At 48.5% G+C, this 20,988-nt stretch overlaps 1 protein-coding gene across 3 annotated transcripts in view; it reads left to right on the top strand.

Moving 5' to 3' along the window:
• Positions 1-20,988, top strand: part of TMEM63B (transmembrane protein 63B) — a 47,321-nt gene that overhangs the window by 9,679 nt on the left and 16,654 nt on the right. For all 3 annotated transcript variants that reach the window (XM_088161294.1, XM_088161292.1, XM_088161293.1), the window contains exons 2-3: positions 19,072-19,276; positions 19,890-19,969. In XM_088161294.1, the coding sequence (XP_088017420.1) occupies positions 19,094-19,276; positions 19,890-19,969 (263 nt within the window). In that variant the 5' untranslated portion in view covers positions 19,072-19,093. The remainder of the gene's footprint in view (positions 1-19,071; positions 19,277-19,889; positions 19,970-20,988) is intronic.

The following is a 20,988-nucleotide window of genomic DNA, read 5'->3' as shown; positions in this document are numbered from 1 at the left end:
GACGTGAACAGCTGTCCCATCACCTGGTAAGTGAGTAGGCTAAAGGAGGTCCAGGGGGAAGATCTGCTGGTACATGTTGCTGCCTGCAGTGCTGGGGGAGGAAAACGTCTGGTTCCTTCCCGTACGACAGTACGGGAATACCAGAGGGAATAGTCAAGATGTGGTTCCCACTCTCCTAATCTGCTGACTGTAAATTCCAGGGGAAAAGAGAAATGGTCAGGTATATGTGCTGTCTCTGTTGACATCCCCTGCAGGGCTGGGGACTGGCCTTGCCCTAACATCAACTTGAACCCTACCTCTCCAGGTAGGAGAGAACTAAAGGAGAAAATGTGACAGTGGAGACAGGTGGCAGATAGCAGGATGAGACATTTAATAGCTGCATGAGGTGTAGAATGAAGAGCCCATGGATGAAGAGTGACAGCTGGGGGCACTGAGCAGAGCAGCCTCATTCCAAACAAAGGTGGATGCTGCCTGCAGACAGGAGAGGCTGTTCAGGAGCTGGGATGGGCTCCCATGACTCAGACTAGAGATGGAGGGGGAATGTTTTATTCCCTCTTTCTCTTTGTTTTTTGTGGTTTTTTTTGGGTTTTTTGTGTGTGTTAAACTTGTAGCTTGGTGCCACTGCATCCTCCCTGGAGGGCAGGGAGCATACCTGGTCCCAGAGAGCCTAAGCACTGACCTTGGATGGAAAATTAAACTAGAAGTGACAAAACTTGATAAGGTGTGCTGCTGCCCACATGGGCATCTCCCTGTCTGCTTGGAGCTGACCAAGCTGGCAGGGGCATCGTGAAGCTTTTGCTCTTGCAGTTACTCTGTCAAGCAGCTGGGAAACCACCTAAAAACATCTTTGGTTTTAATCCTGTGACTAATTCCAAGGCAGGTGTTGCTCATCCAAGAGAGGAGTAATTTCACAAGCCACAGCAGAAGAGGGGACAGCAGGGCAGTGGCAGCTTCTTGCTGCTTTCCTGGGCCTTAACACTGGGAGCAGAGGTCCATCCCTGCAAGACATACCCTTCACTCTTAGTAACTCAACAGGGATTTCAGCTGACTGTAGGTGAGAGTGCAGGCAGCAACAAGTACTTGTGTGCTGCTAGTATGTATCATCTGGGAAGTGGATTGTCTTTCCAGTGGCTGGAAATTAGCTGTGTTTTCTCCCTGGGAGGAGTTGTATGTGATTCTGATGAACAGAGGCATGGGGCATATCAGCATGCCTGTAGTCATGCAGCTGTTCAGGGTGGGATGCAGGTTCTCCTGTGCTGTGGATCCATGCTGCTTCACTGCTGCTCTCTAAAGCAGTGTGTTGGCACCTCAGCCTGTGTCTCAGTGTGCTGGGAATGCCAGAGGCAGGCTGGATGCATGGTTGGGAGCAGCAGAGAGTGAGTCAGTGCTGGGGGCGGGTGAACGGATGCTGGGAGGAGCAGGTGGGCAGGGGTGAGGATGGCCTGGAGCTGCCACATGGACATGTGGGAAGTGGGCATAGGGTGGGGATCCAGCAGTGGGTACAAGGATGAACCATGAGCATGAAGGGAGCAAAGGGTCATCCTAGGCTTGGGCAAAGTTGCTGATGCCTTCACCTCTGGCAGTGCATGGGGTGCAGAAGTCTGCACTTCTTTTGAGCCATGCTGAAGGGGTGGTACACAAGGGTAAGATGAGTAGATCGCTTATAGCCAAAACTCATTATGCAGCTGTCCAGCTGTTCCTGGCCGCTATGTATGACCATGTCCCGTGTTCCAGTCATGCCTCTGGACTCCAAGCTTTGGCTGAACATGCACCGGAAGTTAGCTGAGGCTTTCTGGTAAAGCCCCTGACATCAACTCTCCCTTGCCTGTTAGGAAGGGTTAAAAATTCAGAAATCGATCCAGTCCCTTAGTGTAAATACTCATTCTAGTCAGCCCATTTGGGGCTGGTAAGTGCAGTGGCATAGAAGACAAATCTGGGGAAGGGAGCCAGGAGGTCCATTACAAGTTTGTTAGGGTGGAAGAGGTGTTGGCTATTTGAAAGCAGGAAAGCAAAGATGGAGAGGAAAATATGAGGTTCTGAAAATTAGCCTGAAATCAGGAGATGGCTGGATGCAGCCGGGAGGGAAAAACGGAAAATGCAGTGGTGGCTCTAGAAAGAGTCAGGGACTAGCACTGATTGTTTTGCCTGGAGGGACTTGAAGAATCTGATCTGCCACCATATGGATGTGCAGTTCAGTAACATCACATGGGATCTGTTTCCAGCCACACAGGGTGGGATATAACTTGGCACTGGAGAAAGTCTGCAAAATTCAAGGAGCCCTAGAAGGCACTCATTTCTTGCCTTCTTTTGCTCAGGAGCATATTCTTGGACAGTATTCCTGGTGTGAGATGCTGCCTTGGGGAGTTGGGGTTGTAGTCCCTTTCCTTCCCGTACCCCGATTTGAGAACCATAGCAAGCACTGTCATCTTGCATCTGATCTCACACTTTCACGGGAAAATGGGAAAATTCCCAGAGCTTAAGGGTCTGATGTGAAAAAATAAGTGTGCCCTTGGCTCTCCTTGCATTGGTGAGGGAGCTGCAGGTGATCCACCGATGCTGCAGCACCCATCCCTAAGTAACCCTCCCATGATCCCCTCATCTTCCCACGACAAAAGAAAGTTCCCTTGCTCATGTTCCCTTGACTCATCTCGTCCTCCACTTCCAACAGGAGTGTGTTTGGTGTTAGTAAACATCATCATATTATAAATAGGCAACTGATGCTATATTGGGAGGAGTTTTCTGTGGTGAGCACAGGCTTAGTGAAACCTGGGCCTAGAAGCTGTGAGTTCAGCTCAGGCACGCAGGGGCATTGGTGATGCCTATCAAGGGCCAGCTGTGGGTGTGGCTGAGGGGATGCTTCCTGAGCTCCAGCTTTGTTTACCTGGCCCTGAGAAGCCATCCAGAGCCTCCCACTCCTACCAACCCTGCTGGGCTTCTCACTACAAGGATGTTGAGCTGCTGAAACATATCCAGAGAAGGGCAGTGGAAATGGTGAAGGATCCAAATCTAATCAAGAGTGGCTGAGGGAGCTGGGGATGTTTAACATGGAGAAAAGGAGGCTAAGGGGGGACACATGTACCTTCCTGAAGGAGGTTGTAGCCAGATGGGGGCCAGTGTCTTCTCCCACCTAACAAGTGATAGGACTTAGACTTCGTCTGGTACAACTTAATGGCATGTCTCTAAGTTAGATATTAGGAAGAATTTCTTCACTGAAAAATGGTCAGGCATTGGAACCAGATGTCCAGAGATATGGTGGAATCCCTATCCCTGGAAGTATTAAAAAAGCAAGCAAGGGATCTCTCTTTGATTGCTGAGGAGTCACATGTACACATCCCTGTGCCACTTGGAGAGCAAGTGTTGACCCTAAGACACTGTGCATTTCTGATGAGCTGCAGTGAATGAGTCACACGTACACGCCCAGTGTGAGTGCATGACGTGAAGCCCAGCAGAGCTGCATGTAGCAGAGTTGATCCCAGAGCTCCCAGCATTGACTCTGACAGGGCATGTCCCTGCCACCCAGACTTGGCAGTCAGTCCCTGGCTGCCATGGCTGGCACCACAGCCTCAGTAGAGACCGGATTTCTGTATGTGGGGATTCTTGAAGGCTTTCACTCAGATGCCGGTCAAGTGGCATAAGTAGAGGGCAGGGTGCCAGCTGTGAAATTCCAGCCTCCTCACTCACAGAGCTGAGGGCAGGATTACTTTGGCAAGTCTTGGGCATAAACAGGTGGGCAGGGCAGCGGCAGCAGCAGGACTAGCCACCCAGGACAGGAGGCTGGAGGAGTGCTGTTCTCCTGGACCCCTGTGCTTTCCTGTTTCAGTCTGTGGAGGACTAAGTGCGGCTGTCAGGTTTGCTCTAGGGGCAGCGGGGCACTGTCCCCTCTGGAAGCTGGCCTGGGATGTGTTCCCAGCCCCAGCAGTGTAGGGATGAGATGTGATGTACCCTCCTTAGGAGGCTGTGATTCGAGGAGGAGCTGTAAGTTGGCATGTCTGGATGGTCTTAGGCAGGGGACAGCTGACTTAGCAGCCTTCCCCCATACTAAATGTGAGGGTGGCTGGGAAAAGGAGCAGCAGGCTTCTCTGGGAGCTCTAGGGAGGGTGGTGGTGGTCGATGGTGCAGTGCAAACTGGATCTGAAAGCTCTCCAGTTCGGGGGAAGGAGGCTTTGCTTGGTCTGCTGCTCCAGTAAGCTGTGTTGTCCGGCCTTAATCTGCATTGTCCAGGTTGTATTTAAAGCCACCTAAAGCTGCCTAGGGCTTTTCTGGGCTTGTTCCTCGGAGCTGGTTGGGGTGTGTTGGAAGAGGCATCCCGGAGCCGCCTGATTGGCATGCGAAATGCGGCAGTGTGGCTACACTTTATCCATTGATAAAAAGCAGAATGTGCTGTAAGAGGCTCCTGCCTTATCTGTAGTGTGGAGCACGTCTTTCATGCCATAATCAGAAAAACAAATGTTAGGAAGCCTCTACCCTTGGTATCTGTAGGTTGCCTGCTCCAATAAGAGTGCAGGAAATTCCAAATCATGCAGTTGCTTGGCATTACTCTGAGGGAGCTTGAGTGCTTGAGTGCATGGGACCTTTTCAAAATACCCTGTAACATCAGTGGAGGTAACAAAGGTTGTGTTGATTGTATGTTTGCATTTGCCAAGAGCCCACTGGCAAGCCCTGATGCTGATGATCCACAGCAAGTCTGGTAACAAGGTTTAGGTGTTTCCCGCTATGTAAAAATGGCATAACTAGGATGTTTTAATGTTTGTTGATATAAATGGGAAAACTGAAGTTCTCCTTGTAACAGTTGACACTTATCAAAATATTGAGTTTATTTAATTTTTTTTATAATTAAAAGATAAAACCAAACAAAACAAGCCTTACTTTCCCTTCCCTCTGGGAACAGTTTGGACACCGTGGGAGGCAGCTATGCCGGAAGGAAGCGGGAAGTGAGAAAACAAGGTAGGGTGACAGAGTCCTGGGATATATGTATATTTGGCCACGATGTGACTGAAAGAGACCCTTTTGGCCTGTCACGATAAGAATGCAAAGGAGTTTGCTGCAGAGCAAGGAGACTGCAGTACCACTTTCCCTCTGGCTCTAACTGTGTCTGTGCTTGGGGTGCTTGGGCACAATACACTTAGAAATATGCTGACCACACAGAGAGACATCAGCTGTGGAAACTGTGGAAACAGTCACACTGGAAAGGTGTGCTTGGAAAAATGACAGGTGTACAGACTTTAGCTTGAGGAAGGTGAAGGCAGGTAAGAGATGGCTTCTGTCAGTAAGGGATCTTTGATCCCATTGCTGAGAAGAGAGAGCAGTATTTTTAAAGAAGCAGTTAGAAACAGAAGTAATGAAATTTGGAAGCAGAACTGGGAGAAATGGCATGCCTTTCAAGCCTGCCAAAACCATATCTCGAGGAAGAGAAAAAAGCTTTCTGGTCTAGGATCATTTATTTAACTGGTTGCTATGAAGTATACTGCAGGAACCTATTTGTCATCATTAAAGAAAAATTCTACTTAAGCTTCTTGGTCTTTACTACCCCTATCCTGAGGCACCCAACTGGGGCTAGGTTGGTAATTGCTGCACATACCCAGAGTCCAGAGAATGGTCTTGGAAAACATCTGGTGCTTGAAGCAGAGCACTGTACTCAAGTCTGTCCCTTTTTAGGTAAACACTTTAATTTAGCCATGTACTTAGGATGACTTCAGTAAAAGTGTTTCAAGATAAGTATGTACTTGGGAGCTTTCCTGAACAGGGGTCATTTCTTTTGCGTGAAGATCGTTGAAGAAATATCTTAATGAGCATTATCCTGTACAGTTGCCAAAGATTTGCATTAGGAGAAACACTAAATGGTAATCTCATCTGGGTTATTAATTAGTAATTTGTCTCAGAATTCCATAGTCTACTAATTGTTGTTTTGTTTGGTTTTTTTTCTCTCATGCTCTTGTGATGTGTTTGGGAAGGCCAAGTCACTTCATGCCTACAAAGAAAATGCCTCAACCACAGCTTTGGATGATTTATTTTCATGCAATACATGTGTTGTGTTGTCCTCATTCAGAAATGAGGTATGAAACAGCATGTTCACTCTTGTAAACCAGCAAAGAACAGGGCTTTTGTCTCTAGGTACCCTAGAGGATTCTTTGGAGTCCACTGGCTCCTTTCTATTTGAGTGACAGCCCCTCCTGCCCCACCTCTGTGATGCTGCACTTCACGTCAGTCCAGCCAGGCAGATGCCCCTTCCATAGAAGGTGAACAATCAGTAATTTGATTTCTTGATAGAAGCCCATGGTGTGTTTTGGTGCGTCCTGGCAGTGTTGTGCTGTGTGCTGTTAACTGTGTCCAGCAGAGGGTTAGGGTTCTACGGGGTGACCATCAAACTTCAAGACTTCACACAAGGATGGAGGCACTAGATCAGAGATAAGTGTCACCTCAGGTTTGGGGCACCAGGACCCACCACACTGTTTTCTTTTGACATCAGAAGTCATCTGTAGAAGCACAGAGACTGAAAGGCTTTAGGAGAGAAAGGTGGTCTCAGGAAATACAGCCAGAATAAGGATTGAGGCGGAAGGGCTTGGCAGAGCAGCAGACATGATGGGATGGGAATAGCACAGCTCTTCTGACCATGTCTCAGAGCTAACTGCTACAGATCCTGTCAGGCTGTTCACCACTGATTTGCACTCTTCTTAGGGCAGTGCTTTCCATGGAAAGCAGTCTCCAGGTGTGCAAGCTGCTGTACAGCAGCTCCAGGTTATGATGCTTAGCTACTCCTGGGTGTTCTCCAAACTCAAGCCCATGGAATGCACCCAGGTCTGTTTTCCTTTCAGTAGCAGAACCCAGGAAAGTCTGACCACCTGGCTGGCATGCCTGAGGGGGGCTGTCAGGTGTCTGGTCTTAGTTCTTCTGTGTAATGCTGGTCGGTTTGGGCTAGAGAGTCATTCCTGCCTTTACCTCCAGCAGAGATGTGAAGTCAGGAATGCGTTACTCCAGTGTTTGGTGTGCTCCACGTTTTTTTGTTTTTTTTTGAGGTGACCTCCAAGCCATTTCCTTCATATCAAGTTAGGATTTTGATGGTCTTAGTAAATGTGAGCACCCTAGCTTGAGTTGGGGCTGCAGACAAGAGGAACACAAGTTGCTAAACTGCAGTCTTTAGTGGACTCTCATAGGCTTGATATTTGCTTGTGTGGAGCTGTGCTCTCTGGATAAACAGTGACTCACAACAGCTTCATCCAGTTTAAGTACTATTTCTTTATTTGTCCTAACATTGAGATAGAGCCTGGATGACATGAGGCTCACACTGCCACATCTTACCAAAAATTCAGTGCCCTCCTCCAAGCCCAAAGAGCCATTTTATCTCACACACCTTTATCAGTGGGTCTAGGAGCCAGGCTGCTTACCTTGAAGTACCACTTCAGTGTTCCTTGGTCTCTGCTGGATCTCAGTGCCCAGCGCCCAGCTGGCGCTTTTTTCCCTGTGTTCCCAAGCCAGGCCCAGCTCCTCTTGCCAAGCTAAATGGGGTGGAGCAAAACCATTGAAAAGAACAGCCCATCAGCATCTCTCGAGTGCTAGTGGCTGGCTGAGAGCCCAACCTGATGCATGCCAGTGGCTTCTGCCTGCAGACCCTAGCCCCAGCAGTCAAAAGCAAGTAGAGCTGCCCTGAAAATTCAAGAAGAGGTAGATGTTCAACCCTCATTTTTCCCAGCATGTAAAGGTTATTGGGCACCTGTCTCCAGATTAGATCTCTCTGGCAGCATCAGAGCAAATACTACGTAGAACAGGCATTGGGACATCTGAGTCCTGATGTGCTAAAGTGAGGTGCAACAGATCTCTCGGCCTTTGGAGCAAAGACAGTATCAATGCTCTGTTTAATGTCCATCTGCCTCTGCTATGACCTTTGTTATTTACTCGGGGCCCAGCAGGAGCTCATAATTGGTCTATCGTAACATCTGTCTGTCTTACTGGAGTTCAGTAGCTGCTGGGACGGAGTGCACAAGGTGAACCACGTGTGTACAGCTCCAAGGTTTTTCCAGTGGCACAGTTGTTCTAGTTAGGACATGTTTGTGGCCAAGGTTGCCCTGCTGCACTTGGTTGTACTGGGTGCCATGCCAATCTTGTGTGTAGTGCCCTGGTGCCATAGGTTGTGCTGTGCTGCTGTTGCTGGAACTCTGATTCTTTTGAGATTTCCCCAGTATATGCCGAAAGAGAATTCCTAGATGGTCTCCTATAACTGTCCTGGCTTGCTGGCTGCATCCAGACCTCTTACTGTGAGAGGCCTTTGCTGATATCTGCTGTTGTTGAGAGACAATTGAAGACTTTCCTCCTTCTGCTATTGCTGCCAAATCTCTTTATAGCTCAGCATGAAGTCGTAAAAGGAGCTCAATTTTGCTTGCTGCAGGACTGTGATTACCTTGACCTTTGGTGTTCAGCTGTGCTGTATACCAACTCTGCAAGGCAAGCACTACCTTAGGAATGCTTCAAAGAAGGTGGAAAAAGGTGAGAACATCCCCAGCCTGCAAATTGTAAACACTTAAATCTGCTTAAGGACCTTGGAAAAGAGCCAGCCTTTATCTGTTACAGGAAGGGTGCCAGTGCCAGAATTTGGAGTAGATGTTCCTGTTTTAGGAGAAACACTGAGGCTCCTCCTGTGGAAGCTCATGCAGTACCCCCCTGGCAGCTTGTCCCTCAGTGCCCATGAGGGAAGGGGCTTCCCTGTAGGCATCCTGGTTTGCATTCCGGGTGTCTACTGCTGGATGAGAGAGCCAGGCTGATGGGCCCTTCACTGCTAATGCCAAGCTTCTTTACCAGTATGTGAAGGAGGATTTTTTCTATGTGCCACTATCTCCAGGGTTGCTGCTCTAAGCACATGGACCCCTTTTGCCACTGTTCTTGAATTGATGTGTGGTTTCAATTTTCACATATCCCTCTAGAGCAATTGCTCAAGAAGGGTATAGTGGGTTGACACTGGCTGAATGCTATACACCCACCAAAGCTACTCTCTCACTCCCTTCCACAGCTGGACAGGGGAGAGAGACTGTAATAAAGGGTTCCTCAGTAGAGGACTGGGAGAGAGCACTCATCAAATACATCACAGGCAAAACAGGCTCAAATTAGAGATATTACTTTATTTTCTTGCTAACAAAATCATAGCAGAATAATGAGAAGTAAAATGAAACCTTAAAAACACCTTCACCCAGCTATCTATCACCTCCTATCCCAGAAATACAGGGAGGCAGGGGGTGGGGGCTTAGAGTCAGTTCATCACCTTTTCCTCCTGCTGTATAGGCAGAGGGGTCATTCCCCTGTTCCACTGTGGGGTTCCTCCCACAGAAGTCAGTTCTCCATTAACTTCTCCAACGTGAGTCCACCTCCCGAACAACAGCTCTTTTTGAGCTGCTTCAATGAGTCCAACCCACAGGCAACAGCACCCCTCAAACTGCTGCAGCGTGGGTCACCCTTCCACAGGGTGCAGTCCTTCAAGGACAGGCTGCTTCAGCGTGGTTCCTCTCTCCATCTTATGCTGGTTCTCAGCCTCCTCTCAGGCGTTCACCTGCTCCAGTGTGGGTCACCTCCATGGACTGGAAGTCGATCTCTGCATCCCTATGGTCCTCCATGGACTTTACCACAGCTACAGAAGAATCGTAGCCCTGGTGCCTGGAGCATCTCCCCTCCCTCCTTCTCCACTGGCCTTGGTGTCTGCATACTTGTTCCTCTCACCCCACTCTTCTCTGGCTAGAATTCAACTATACAATAACTTTTTCTTTCTTTCTCTCTTCTTATATATGTTATTGCAGAGGAGTTGCCACCATTTCTAATTGGCTCAGCTTTGGAGCTGCCAGGGATTGACTCTGCTGGAAACGGAGGAAACTTCTGGCAGCTTTCTCACAGAAGTCACTCCTGTAGCAGCCCTTCCCTGCCCCCCCACCCCCCTTCCTTCCAAAGCTTGGCCATGCAAACCCAATAGAAAGGGGCATGAAGCTTTTCTGAAGTACCATCCAGGAGAGGTAATGCCTCAATCCTGTGCATGCTGAGTTTGGGGTGGCAGCTTAGGGCATGAGGACTTGACAAGAGAGAAGCTTACCCCCAATAACTCCTGGCTGCTCAAGCAGCTTTCGTGCTGCAGAGTAAGGGATAGGGATGCTCTCAGGGCTGATGCAATAGGGTGTTCTGTCAGCCTCTGATGAGGGCCAGCTGTGAAACCCTGAGAGGTGGCTTGGACTCCTCAGAGAGATGCTCCTTGCCTCTATTGGTGACTTGCATCACCAAGGAGTTTCCTTGGTGGGAAGTGCTGGTCATACATCATAGGCAATTGTTTTTGTAACAATTTTGTAATTGATTGTAATTGCACCCAGTGATGAACAAAATTCTTCTGTTTTTGAATACTGTGCTGCAAGGAGGTAAAGACTTTTGTCGTGAAGAGAGGAGCAGGAAACAGTCAATATGACCTTGAGAGACTAGATAAAAACCCAGTTTTAGGAGACACACACGTTTCATTCAAGAGGAAAAGCTAGGTGTAGATGAGAATACCCAGTCTGTGGCTGGCAGGAAATAGATACGAGGAATGAGGAAAGATAAATATGTGATACTCCCCTATACACAAGGGGATTAAGATGAGAAGCTGTAGGATGAGGTGAGGTTACTGATAAACGAAGGGAAAAGGAATGAGAGCTGCAAGAGTGCAGAGCTCCTGCTAAAATCATGCCCCTGTGCAAAAGGGTCAAGATGGTGTTTAGTCACTTGAGAAATGGGGGAGACTTGGAAAAATTCAGAGTAAATACAAAATCACCAGGGAGATTGGTTTGTGTTTATGCCAAGCCAGATGTCATGCACCTGAACAGCTCTCCTTTAACAGTGCTTGAAAACCAAAGTGGTATTTGTGCAGTAAAGATCCTGTATGAATAGTGACTCTCACTTAAAAAACTAAGTATGGGAGAGCTAGCCTGGGGCAGGCCCACAGATAGGTTATAAGGAAAGTACAGGCCATATGCAGGTAGTATAAATGATGATAATAGACAACTCATGAAGAACAGCCATTGTGCCACTGGAATCCATAAACTAGAAGCTGAAAACTACTGGTATTGTGAGGTCATGAAGTCCCTATCCTTGTCATTGCTAAAAGTCTACTGGAAATTGGTGAAGTTGCTACTGCTGGGGTGTTGAGTTATGGGTAAGGAAGCCCTTTTATCTGGGACTTACTCCCAGCCATATGACTTGTTGCCATATGGCCACTGCTCTGCAGAATATACCATGGGAGGTCCAGCACCTCATCAGTCTTGCAGCCCTAATGGTTTGTTGTGTTTACTGGATCACTGTCAGCGTATGCCTACAGGAAACAAGGAAAGCCAAACTGTAAGGGGTATTCCTTTATAAGGTACAAGCTGGCAGACAAACTTGATATCTTTCTGAAATTTATAGCCCAGGAACTTGAAGTGAAAGTGACAGGTAGATATATTTGTAACGTAAGTGTTTGATTTGGTAACTAATTAATTAAACACTCAAAATTTACTGTAAATCAGGGTGACTGTGATTCTGCCATGCAAACAGAGAGCTGATTGATGTGGAGAACTGTTTGATAGATTGGGCTTTCTCTTGAGGGCAGAGGATGAGTTCCTTGCCATGGACTGGGACACATTGATGGGTGCCTATGAGACACCTTTGAGGGTGTCCATCTGGCATTGAGACTCCACAGTGTTTGTCAGCAAGCAAACAAGATGGAACTGGGGACCTCTCCTTCATGGTGCAGAAATGCTAGGTACCATGGCTGTGTTGTTCCTTATAGCCAGGTTGAGGCAGTAATGTTGCCTTGGCAGCAGAACTGCATCATGCTGTGTGGGTGTCACTGTTTGCCAGACCTCTTTGGAGGGGAAGGGGACATCATCAACTCTTCCCTGATGGCTAGGCAGGAACAGACACTTCTGCCTAGGAGCACCCAGTCCAAAAGGATGTGAAAACTGAGGCAGGAAGACAGCAGTGTGGGATGTGCAGCATGGGAGCAAAATGCAGAGCTAGAGAGACCAAATTGCCCTTAGGCTGAGGACAGATTAGCCAGCTCTGATGTGAAGAGCATGAACCACAGCATACTGGGTTTCAAGCTGTGGTACAGCCCTTCTTGGCATGGTACCTTATGTTCAGGGCATCATATGACTCAAAAGCACTACCATCACACTGGAGGGAGTTCCTGTAAAAAAGAGGCATAAAAAAGACCTAGCTGTTTGGAGCTAAATCCATATCACTTGGCAAGGTAGAGAGTTTCCAGTGGGTGAAGGCAGCATGAAGTATTTTGCTGATGTTCAAAGGCAAGGCTTTTGTGATTATCCTGGGTGATTTTGAAAGGGGCTGAGTGGACAGGTTCCTGACCTTCATGAAACTCAAAGCTAGGTTTTACATTGATCCAAATGCTCCCTACTGTTATAGTCTACGACCATCTGTGCCAGGCACTGTCCTGCCTCAGGGTTACTTGTGTGGTTTCCAGTGCTTATAGTTGTGCTGGGAGCAGGACCAGGGGTTCCTGAGCACTGGGATGTACATAATCTGGAGTGTGCAAGCCACCACAAAATGGTGCTCCGAACAGTGTGGGGTTGGGGCTGTGATAGTGACAGTACCTGCTAACACCAGGACTGGGAGCTGATGCACACTAAAGGAAGGAGTGATGCCATTTAGGCCTTATATTTGAGGCCTAGTGCAAAGCCAGTTGGGAGCACTTCAGACCCAGGGCAAGGGTGCACTTAGTTTTTGTTGTTAAGAAGCCAAGCCTGCCAGAACAAAGTTTTGTAGGGCTAATTCAGAGAGGTGAAGTGTGCAGGGAGCTTTGTATTGACTGGAGGAAGTGGGAGACAAAGAGGTGTAGGGCTTTGGCAGGCCCTCCTCCTTTCTGCTGATACAGGACCAATCCCTGTTGTATGCTTGTCAGTGCTTTGCCCGGGCTTGTTGGAAATGCACCGGTAGCACACTTACTTCTTGATGCTTTTTCCTCTTGGCCTGCAGATCATGTTCCTCCTCACTGCACCCAGCACCTCAGCACTTCTCCAACCCTCAGCTGCCTGAATGCTCTGTGCCAGGTCTGAGGCATGGTGCAGGACAGCTTTCCCACTGCTGTGTCTGCACCAAGAGTTGTATTTTCCCTGTTTAACTGTTGTACTCTGCGAAAGGCTTCGAGCTAACTTGTTAGCCCCTTTGTCCCCATCTGTCCTGAGGCTATTCCCTACTTGCTTACCAGAGTCAGACTGTTCTTCCTGTGGTCTGCTTGTGGCTGCAAGCAGTTTGCTCAGAGCTCTGCTGCACTTTGCTACTTAGGTGCAGGTAACCTAGGTGGCTGTTTGAGGGGATGAGAAGGCTCCCTCAACCTTGGGTGCCAACTGCTGCATGAGGGTCCCTAGGTTCCCAGTGCAGGCAAGTCTGTACTGCCCTGGCAGGCAAAATCTCAGGGTGGAACATCCTCTGGGCTCAGGTCCCTGGGGTCACAGTGTGGGCTGCCTATGGTACTTAGGAGACCAAGGGGACCCCAGAGGAGCAGGCTTGAAAGGTACAGGCCATGTCTACAGCACCCTCCACATCTGAGAACCAAAGCACACCTCACCTCCCTGACTGCTATTCCCCAGAGATTTAACAAGGTTTGGATTGCTTTATTTTTAGTCTGGAAATTTGGTATTCTAGCCCCAGATCTGCTGGTTTCCGGTTGCGTATCTCTGGACCTCCAGCCTGCTGTGAGACTGTCACATTTCCATAAACAAATGTGTCTCTACTAGAGCACAATCTCGCCGTTCTAATTACAGATGGAGTTATTAACATTTACTGGTGAGAAAACAAATGCACGTAGCTTGTGTGCTTACGTCATTCCGTCTGTGAGCTCAAGCATCTGCTTTATTGATTTATATTTTTCTGCAGGCGTTTCTCCGGTCACCTCCTCATGTCTGGCTGACATTAATAGTGTGGCTGGAAGAACACGGACACTTGCCCGTGTCAGTGCATCTGTCTGCTGGTTAGCTGGCTGTCCAGCTCCTGCGTCACTGCTGCCTGAGTCCTAGCACAGTGCTTCCTCTTTCTTCTTTTCCCCTAATGCCAGGGGTTTGGCAGAGGACCTGAGTGCTGAGTGTGAGGGGCAGAGACTTCAGGATGAGCTGGTGAGAATGGGAAATGCTCTTTTTGGGAAGACCTGAAGTGCTGTTTCTGTTGTCTGCCCTGGTTACAGTGCTGCAGCAGAATTCAGTGTGGGACTGGCAATCTCCTCAGCAGGCACCTCCCAATACCTGCCTACAAGAGTCCCTCAGACCTCTGCTGCATGTCATCCCCCTGCCAGGCTGTGAGATGATTCCATAAACATCCTGATGCACACTTTGCAGCCAGGGTCATAGCAGTGAAGGACCAAAGCATGTAATCTTGGCCTTCCCAGCCTCATTCTGCCTTCTTTCTTCTTTCTCTTTGCAATGGATGGCAGCGTGGAGGCTTGCTTGGCTGCTGTTTGGGACCTCATTTAGGTGCTGACGTGCAGACCGGGGACCAAGACAAGGAGGAAGAGAAGTCCTGCTCTGCTGAGGCCACCAAGCTCTCAAGAACAGCAGTTCTCAGGGCTGTGTTTGCACAGGCAGAAGCTGGGGCTGCAGCAGCAGGTGGGATGTGTTTTAGGGACTTCAGGTAGAAAGCTGTATGCTTTTGCTCCTGACATGTGTTGGTGAAAACATGGGACACTAATGGACATGCGGGTCCTGCTGAGGATGTAGGGGCTGTGCTGTGGGGCAGGGAACAGGCTTCTCTATGGATGGGAGAAGCTTCCTCTCTTCCTCCTGTTAATAGAGAAGGGGATGGAGTACAGTATTGCTGAATAAGAGTGGAAACTGCCTTTTGGCAAGTCTGTCTTTGCTGTTTCGTGGAAGTCAGCATTAATTATGCAGAGTGCAGGAAGGGAAGCCTCTGGTGCTTGCACGGAACCTGGTTTGATGTCCTGCTCTTACTGTGTCTTTGACCCCACTACGGTCTGTAGTATCAAGCCATGCTTGTGGTGAGGAAAGGGCTTGGATACCTTGAGCTGTTTACCACCATTCCAGCCTCACAGCAGCTTCCCATGAACTCCCTGCACCTTGTCTCTTGATGCTCAGGAGCTCATGCTGATGTTAGCATCTCAGCCCAGGCTGAGCCAAGCTTTCCCTGGCCTACAGCCTTTAAGGGGAAGGAGGGACCAGGACAGACACTTTTAACCATGTTCCAGTGCAGCAAAGTTTGTGTGGTCAAAGATGCTCCTTTACCTGTGATGGTAGCATAAGATGTAAGGAAACATGCAGGGTCCTCCCCTAGAGGGAGACACTGGGATCAAAACAGAAAGCTTCGCAAAACCACCTCTGCCTTCCGTGTGTATTTGAGTCGGGGAGAGCAGCTGTTGCTAGAAAAATCCCCTTATCCTTCCCACACTGCTGGAAGGGATTTCCTTTCGTAATTGGGAACTGTGCTTCTCACCGTAAGACTCTGTGTGCTGCAAGGACCACCTTTCCTCCCTGCCTGAAACACCGTACCCAACATGAGCTGCCTGCAGGGCTGGCCCTGCACCTTGCAGCACAGGACACATTGGAGCTTGCCCTGCCTGGCTGAAGGTGGGGGCAGAGTCCCCTGGAGTGAGCATCTGAGACCAATGTAGAAACCAAATGCAAGAAAAGAGGTATTGGCAGACCCATGAGTTGTACTGTGCCTGGGAAAACCAGCCAATCTCCTGCTCAGCTGGAAGATTCCTGGGAAAGACCTTTGGTGAAGGATACTAGGGAGGCACTATTGATGAAGACTGCGGAGTTGGTTGCCAAAGCATTTTTCTTAGTTGCCTAATTGGTGTTGTAACCCCAGAAGAGCCCTGGTGGGTCTGACCTAACTGGCAGGTCACCTCTAGCCTGCTGCCAGATATTCTTGCACTGGGAGAACTAGAAGGGCATGAACATTCTGAACATTCCTGTGAGCTTTTCCCAGCTTCCTACACATCTGAAGCACCTCTGTCTCCATGGGGAGCCCCTTGTGCTTACCAGCTGGGTGAGAGGATCGTGTGGACTGCTTCTATGCCTCCTGACTCAGCTCCTGAAAAGCTCATGAGAAGTGTGAGCTTTGGGTATATGCCACATCTCTTCCATTGCTGGGTGTTCTGGCTGGGTTACCAAAAAGGCTAGGAAGGTTTATATCCACTCCATCCTCTAGGCTTCAGAGAAAAAGTATATCTCTGGGACCCGTCTCTCTGAAATGTGTCTTAAATTACCTATAGGGTTGCAGAATTTGTCTTCAGCATGTAATGGTTTGTATAAATAATGTTTAGATAGGGCTGTGGGCAATGTAAGCATATGAGCCTTATTTCTTATAAGAAAGATGGCTGGAACAATGGGGCTATAAAACATGCAAGAATGAGGTAAATAGTTTGGTGTCTGCAGAGGATAATCATAGTTCCCTGATCTCTTGCAAGTCTTTCAATACTGTGGTAAAATAGCAGCGTCGGGCAAACTTGTGTAACTTGCTTGGATGTTCAGAAAACCTCTGAAATTTCTCACAGTAAACTGTTAAGAAAACTGTCTACTGGAGGAGATCTAGACTTCTGGCTCAAAAATTGGCTAAGGTTCCACAAACAAAGTCAAGGAGTGAACTAGCAACTTTAATATGACAAGAGCAGAGAGATGAGGTCCTTTGCTATTAATGACCCAGAAAAGGTGATGTGCAGCAAGGTACGTAAAATCTGCCAATACCCTAGTGTCATTCCGATTTGTCAGGAGGAGGTGACTCCGGAGTGACACCACATGTAGTGAAGTGCTGTGAGAAAATGAGAAGCGTGCAGCCAGGTGTACTGGAAGGAGTGATTTGCTCTGGGACAGAGCTGGCTTCTAATTTACCTTGGCTACTCAGGGCAGTGGGATTGCAGGCTGATGACAGAGATGCTTTTCCTCAATATGCAAAGATGCCATCAGAGAAATTAATCGTGCTCAGCCACATGAAGAGTAGTGTAAGGAGAGATGCTGAGAGCACCGGCGTGCTGTTCTGGCAGTCAAGGTCATTTTCCTACCCAGGATATTGTATGTGGTTCTGGTCACCTTTTCAGAGTCAGAAAAGAGAATGTGTTCAGAATGTGTGGGTGAATGGTTAGATCTAGAAGACATCTTGTGTCCTGGGAAGGAGAGAGCACTTAGTAGTGAACTTAGTAGGTCTAGAAAAAGCAAACACTTTTCTTCTTTGCCTTTTTTAACTCTACAAGGAGAACTCAAGGCTGTGGCGTTAAAATAGAATTGTAGTCTTTACTCAAAATCTGGAACTCATTGCTAAAAGTTTACAAGGTTCCCAAAAAGGATTGAGAGATACTTCTTTTTTCATTCAGTACATCTAGATTGCACTTATAGAGGGGTGTAACCATTAATGCTCCGAAGTGTGTGATATTCCTTTGAGTCTCATCCCATCATTTTTTCCCATCACTCCCCTAGAGCTTCTGAGTCTAGTTAATTCAGCCAGGAGGAGTTATCCTGTCTTTCTGATTTATTCTGAACTGTGATTTCATGTCTTGGCTTGTTTTATCTCTTGCTTTTCTGCTCCCTTATTCTGCTCTAGGCAGCCCTGCTCCATCTCTGTACCTGTGAATTATGTCTTAACAGGTTGTTTTGTGGCTTTTCCAATTTGGCTGACCCCCTCTCAATGCCTGTGCCCAGCTGGGCTATTGCTTCTCGGGCTGCCCTTTGTCATCAGTGCTTCAGCTGGTTTGTCGTTGTGCAACCCTCGGAGCTGGGCTGGGAGGGATCACTTTGAAGCAGAGCTCTCTAGGTCACCGCAGTGAATCGTTTTGTGGTCATTATCCACGAATAGCTAGCGTTGTGCTGTGATGCTGATAAATCTCTGCAGCCAAGCAGGAGATGGCCAGGATTATACCCGTGAGCTGGAGGTAAGAGTCCTGCATCCCCTCTGCTAATGTCACCAAATGATGCAGAGCTTGAAGGGCAGTGGTGGTGGCAGCTTTCTCATCCTTTGGGCAAGAGATGGCTCTCTTGCCCAGCCCTGAGGGATGGCATTTCTGGGGGAAGAAAACCCCAGGCATTGCCCAGAAGTGATACTCTGCTATCCAGCCTTTGTGTGATTCATGGTAGTAGTGAAGGATTTGGGGTAGTTTTGGATGCTGGATTAAGAGAAATGGTTTAGGAATCAAAAGCCTGTATCTTCCTGCTAAAGCAGATCTGCCTACTATCATTGTTCTTTCTGCAACTGATGGGAATTTCTCAGCCTGTTCCAAAAACTGGTTGTGTTTCTGTTGTCAGCATGTCCTTCTGAGTTACTCAGTTCGCGTTTTTCTATTGCTACCATCATCATCTCCGTGTTTCTTACGGAGCTGCTCTGCACAGAAGGAGGATCTCCCCATGTCCAAGCAGTGATGCTGACCTGTAGGCCACTGTGGGTCTTGTAACAGTTTGGGGAAGGCACTGGAGTAAATAAAGTATTTGACCAGCTAAATAACAGAGCCTAAGCTTCCTTTCTACTCTGTGTGCTTGCATCTAAATGGCCTCCAAGTCAGAGGAAGGAGAGAAAACAAGCAGGGGGTGTGACCAGCCCCTGATGGGTGCCCTGGGAGCTGGAGGCTGAGGCCCGCAGTGAAGGGAGGATGATGATTCAGCCTAATAAAGCTAATGGCTTTATGCAGTCAGGCAAAGGAAATTGTGGGATCATGATGCAGCAACTGTCCTATAGCAATTTGTTTCTATCATCCAGACGTGACTTCATGCCCCAACCCCACCCTTTCACTTTTTCCGGTACCTAAATGCTTTCACTGCTGAGGAGGGGGAGCTGAGACACCGTGTTCTCAGGAAGAAAAGTAGTCTGTGACACAGTTGCACCTAAGTGGTGTGAGAGTGGACAGACAAGGAAGGGAGTTCTGTGACTCCATGGTGGGACCATAGCTGCTGAAGCATATGGGTTCTTCTGGCACCGCCTAACTTAGCAGGCTTCTCAGATGACCTTGTCCTTGGACACTGGTCCCAGGAAAATCCTACAACACAGAGAAGCCTGAGCTGGCAGGCAAGGCTGGCCCCAAACTCCAACAGGGCTATGTTGTCATCATACTAGCAGATGTCTGACCAGCTTTTTTTCTCTTTTCCCCAGGGAAGACGATGAAGCTGTAGAGATGCTTCCCTACGTCATCGCCACCCTGGGCTCAGTAGGGGCCCCCTGCAAAACTCCCACATGCAACAACAACAGCACTACCAAGGACTACTGCTACAGTGCTCGCATCCGCAGCACTGTGTTGCAGGGGCTGCCCTTTGGTGGGGTGCCCACTGTCCTAGCCCTTGACTTTATGTGCTTTCTTGTAAGTCTACCTACTGTTGCTTCAATACCTTCTCCATAATTGACCAGGAAATGAGGATGGTGATCAGATGATTAGGGTTGAGAGCCCCCAGTGCCATCCCTGACTTTGCTGCTGGCTGACATTCTGGTCCTGATCGTGTCTTCTAAATGCTATGGGCTTAGCCACTATTGACTTAGCTCCAATACCACCACACTGAGCCCCGTGGAAGGGTGTTGGAGTTGCGTGGAAGGATGGGGGTGATGTTGGGTCCCAAAACTCCCACCTATGTTGCCAAGTCCCTGCAGCTTTATCCACCCAATGGCTTTGCATGTTCCTCCTTAGAAGCTGTGGCACCACAAATGATATAGCCATAATTTTGACTTCTGGGAACCTTGGGGTTTTCCTGTGGGGTTACCTTAGCTATTGTTGCATCCTGGACCTTTCCTCCCCTACCTATCCAGATAGTCTGATTTAAAAGTCCTGGGGAGCTTGTGCTGTCCTGTGGTCTCAGTGTGCCCTTAACTGAAGACTCTGTCCCCTCTTACCCTCCTTGTGCCTGTGGCTCTGCATGCAGAGGACAAGGGCACAGTTGGACAATGCCTTTTCTCACAGCTTCTCTTTTGGTCTCTTTCAGGCACTGTTGTTTGTGTTTTCAATTTTGCGTAAAGTTGCTTGGGACTATGGACGGCTGGCCCTGGTGACTGATGCTGACAGGTAAGCATGGGAGAGTGGCAAGGGAATAAAATGAGTAGTGCCCTTTTTTGCTGTGAGGCAGAAGAGATAAATCCCATTTTGTGTGCCTGAGCAGCTGGAGAGGAGAGGCAAATGTGCCAGTTACATCCCCTGAGCTCCAGTAATAGGAAGAAATCCCCACTTTCTGGCTTTTTTGTTACAGCATCCTTCTCCCAACACACGGAGTGGTCTCCATGGCTCCATATCGCTTATGGTCCCTTCAGTGACACAGATATGCAGGGGCCCTTGCAGAGGAACAGCAAATGAAGGAAGGATAGGAACAAGAGGTCACAGGAAGGGTGAGGGCTGCCACAGTAAAGGCTTTGTTAAGCCTCTGAAGGTGTCTTTGTGACTCTGCTGGATTCAGCTCTTGTTAAGAGCACTTGACAGTAGTATGCTGCTTTTCCAAATGTGGTGCTTCTGTGTTGATCTGAGCTTAGCTCACATCCCAAGTGCTGATGAATTGGTCTGGGTGTCGATCCTTCCTGCCTACAGTGACTGTCAGCAAAAGCCAGGGCGCATTGGGGATGGCAGCTCCCCAGCAGAAGGAGCATTCCCCGCACAACAGTGGAAAGAGTTGGTTTTTTCCAGCATCGAACCAGGAATTCTCCTGGGTTAAATAAGTGGTCCTGGATAGGGTTAGATAAGCAGCTATGTCCCTATGGTTCCTCTGCCCATCCTTTCCTGGTCTGGCTAGGGAAATCAACTGTACAGAAGTAATGGAAGGCAAACCAGGAAAAAGGAATAATTGTAGGAGACCTCAGTGGGGAGAGGGCAGCAGGCTTAAGCAGTCTGGATCCAGGTGCTGGCAGGAAGCCATGAGGGCTGCACAGCTCTAGCTTCCGGTGAGGAGAGAGAGCTGGATTTTCTCTGAGGCAGTGCTTGAGCACCTTGGGTGCAAGGGAGGAAAAGCAGTAGCTGTAGGCAGAAAGACAGAGGGGTGCCAGCTGTTTGGAGAGGGACAGAGTGGCTGTGGATTGAGCTGTGGATCAACAGGACTG

This window comes from Sturnus vulgaris, chromosome 3 (genome assembly GCF_052056855.1).
Source record: "Sturnus vulgaris isolate bStuVul1 chromosome 3, bStuVul1.hap1, whole genome shotgun sequence".
In the NCBI taxonomy this organism is placed as follows: Eukaryota; Metazoa; Chordata; class Aves; order Passeriformes; family Sturnidae; genus Sturnus; species Sturnus vulgaris.
The sequence above is the reverse complement of the archived record's forward strand: the minus strand, read 5'-3'. Positions and strand labels throughout refer to the sequence as shown.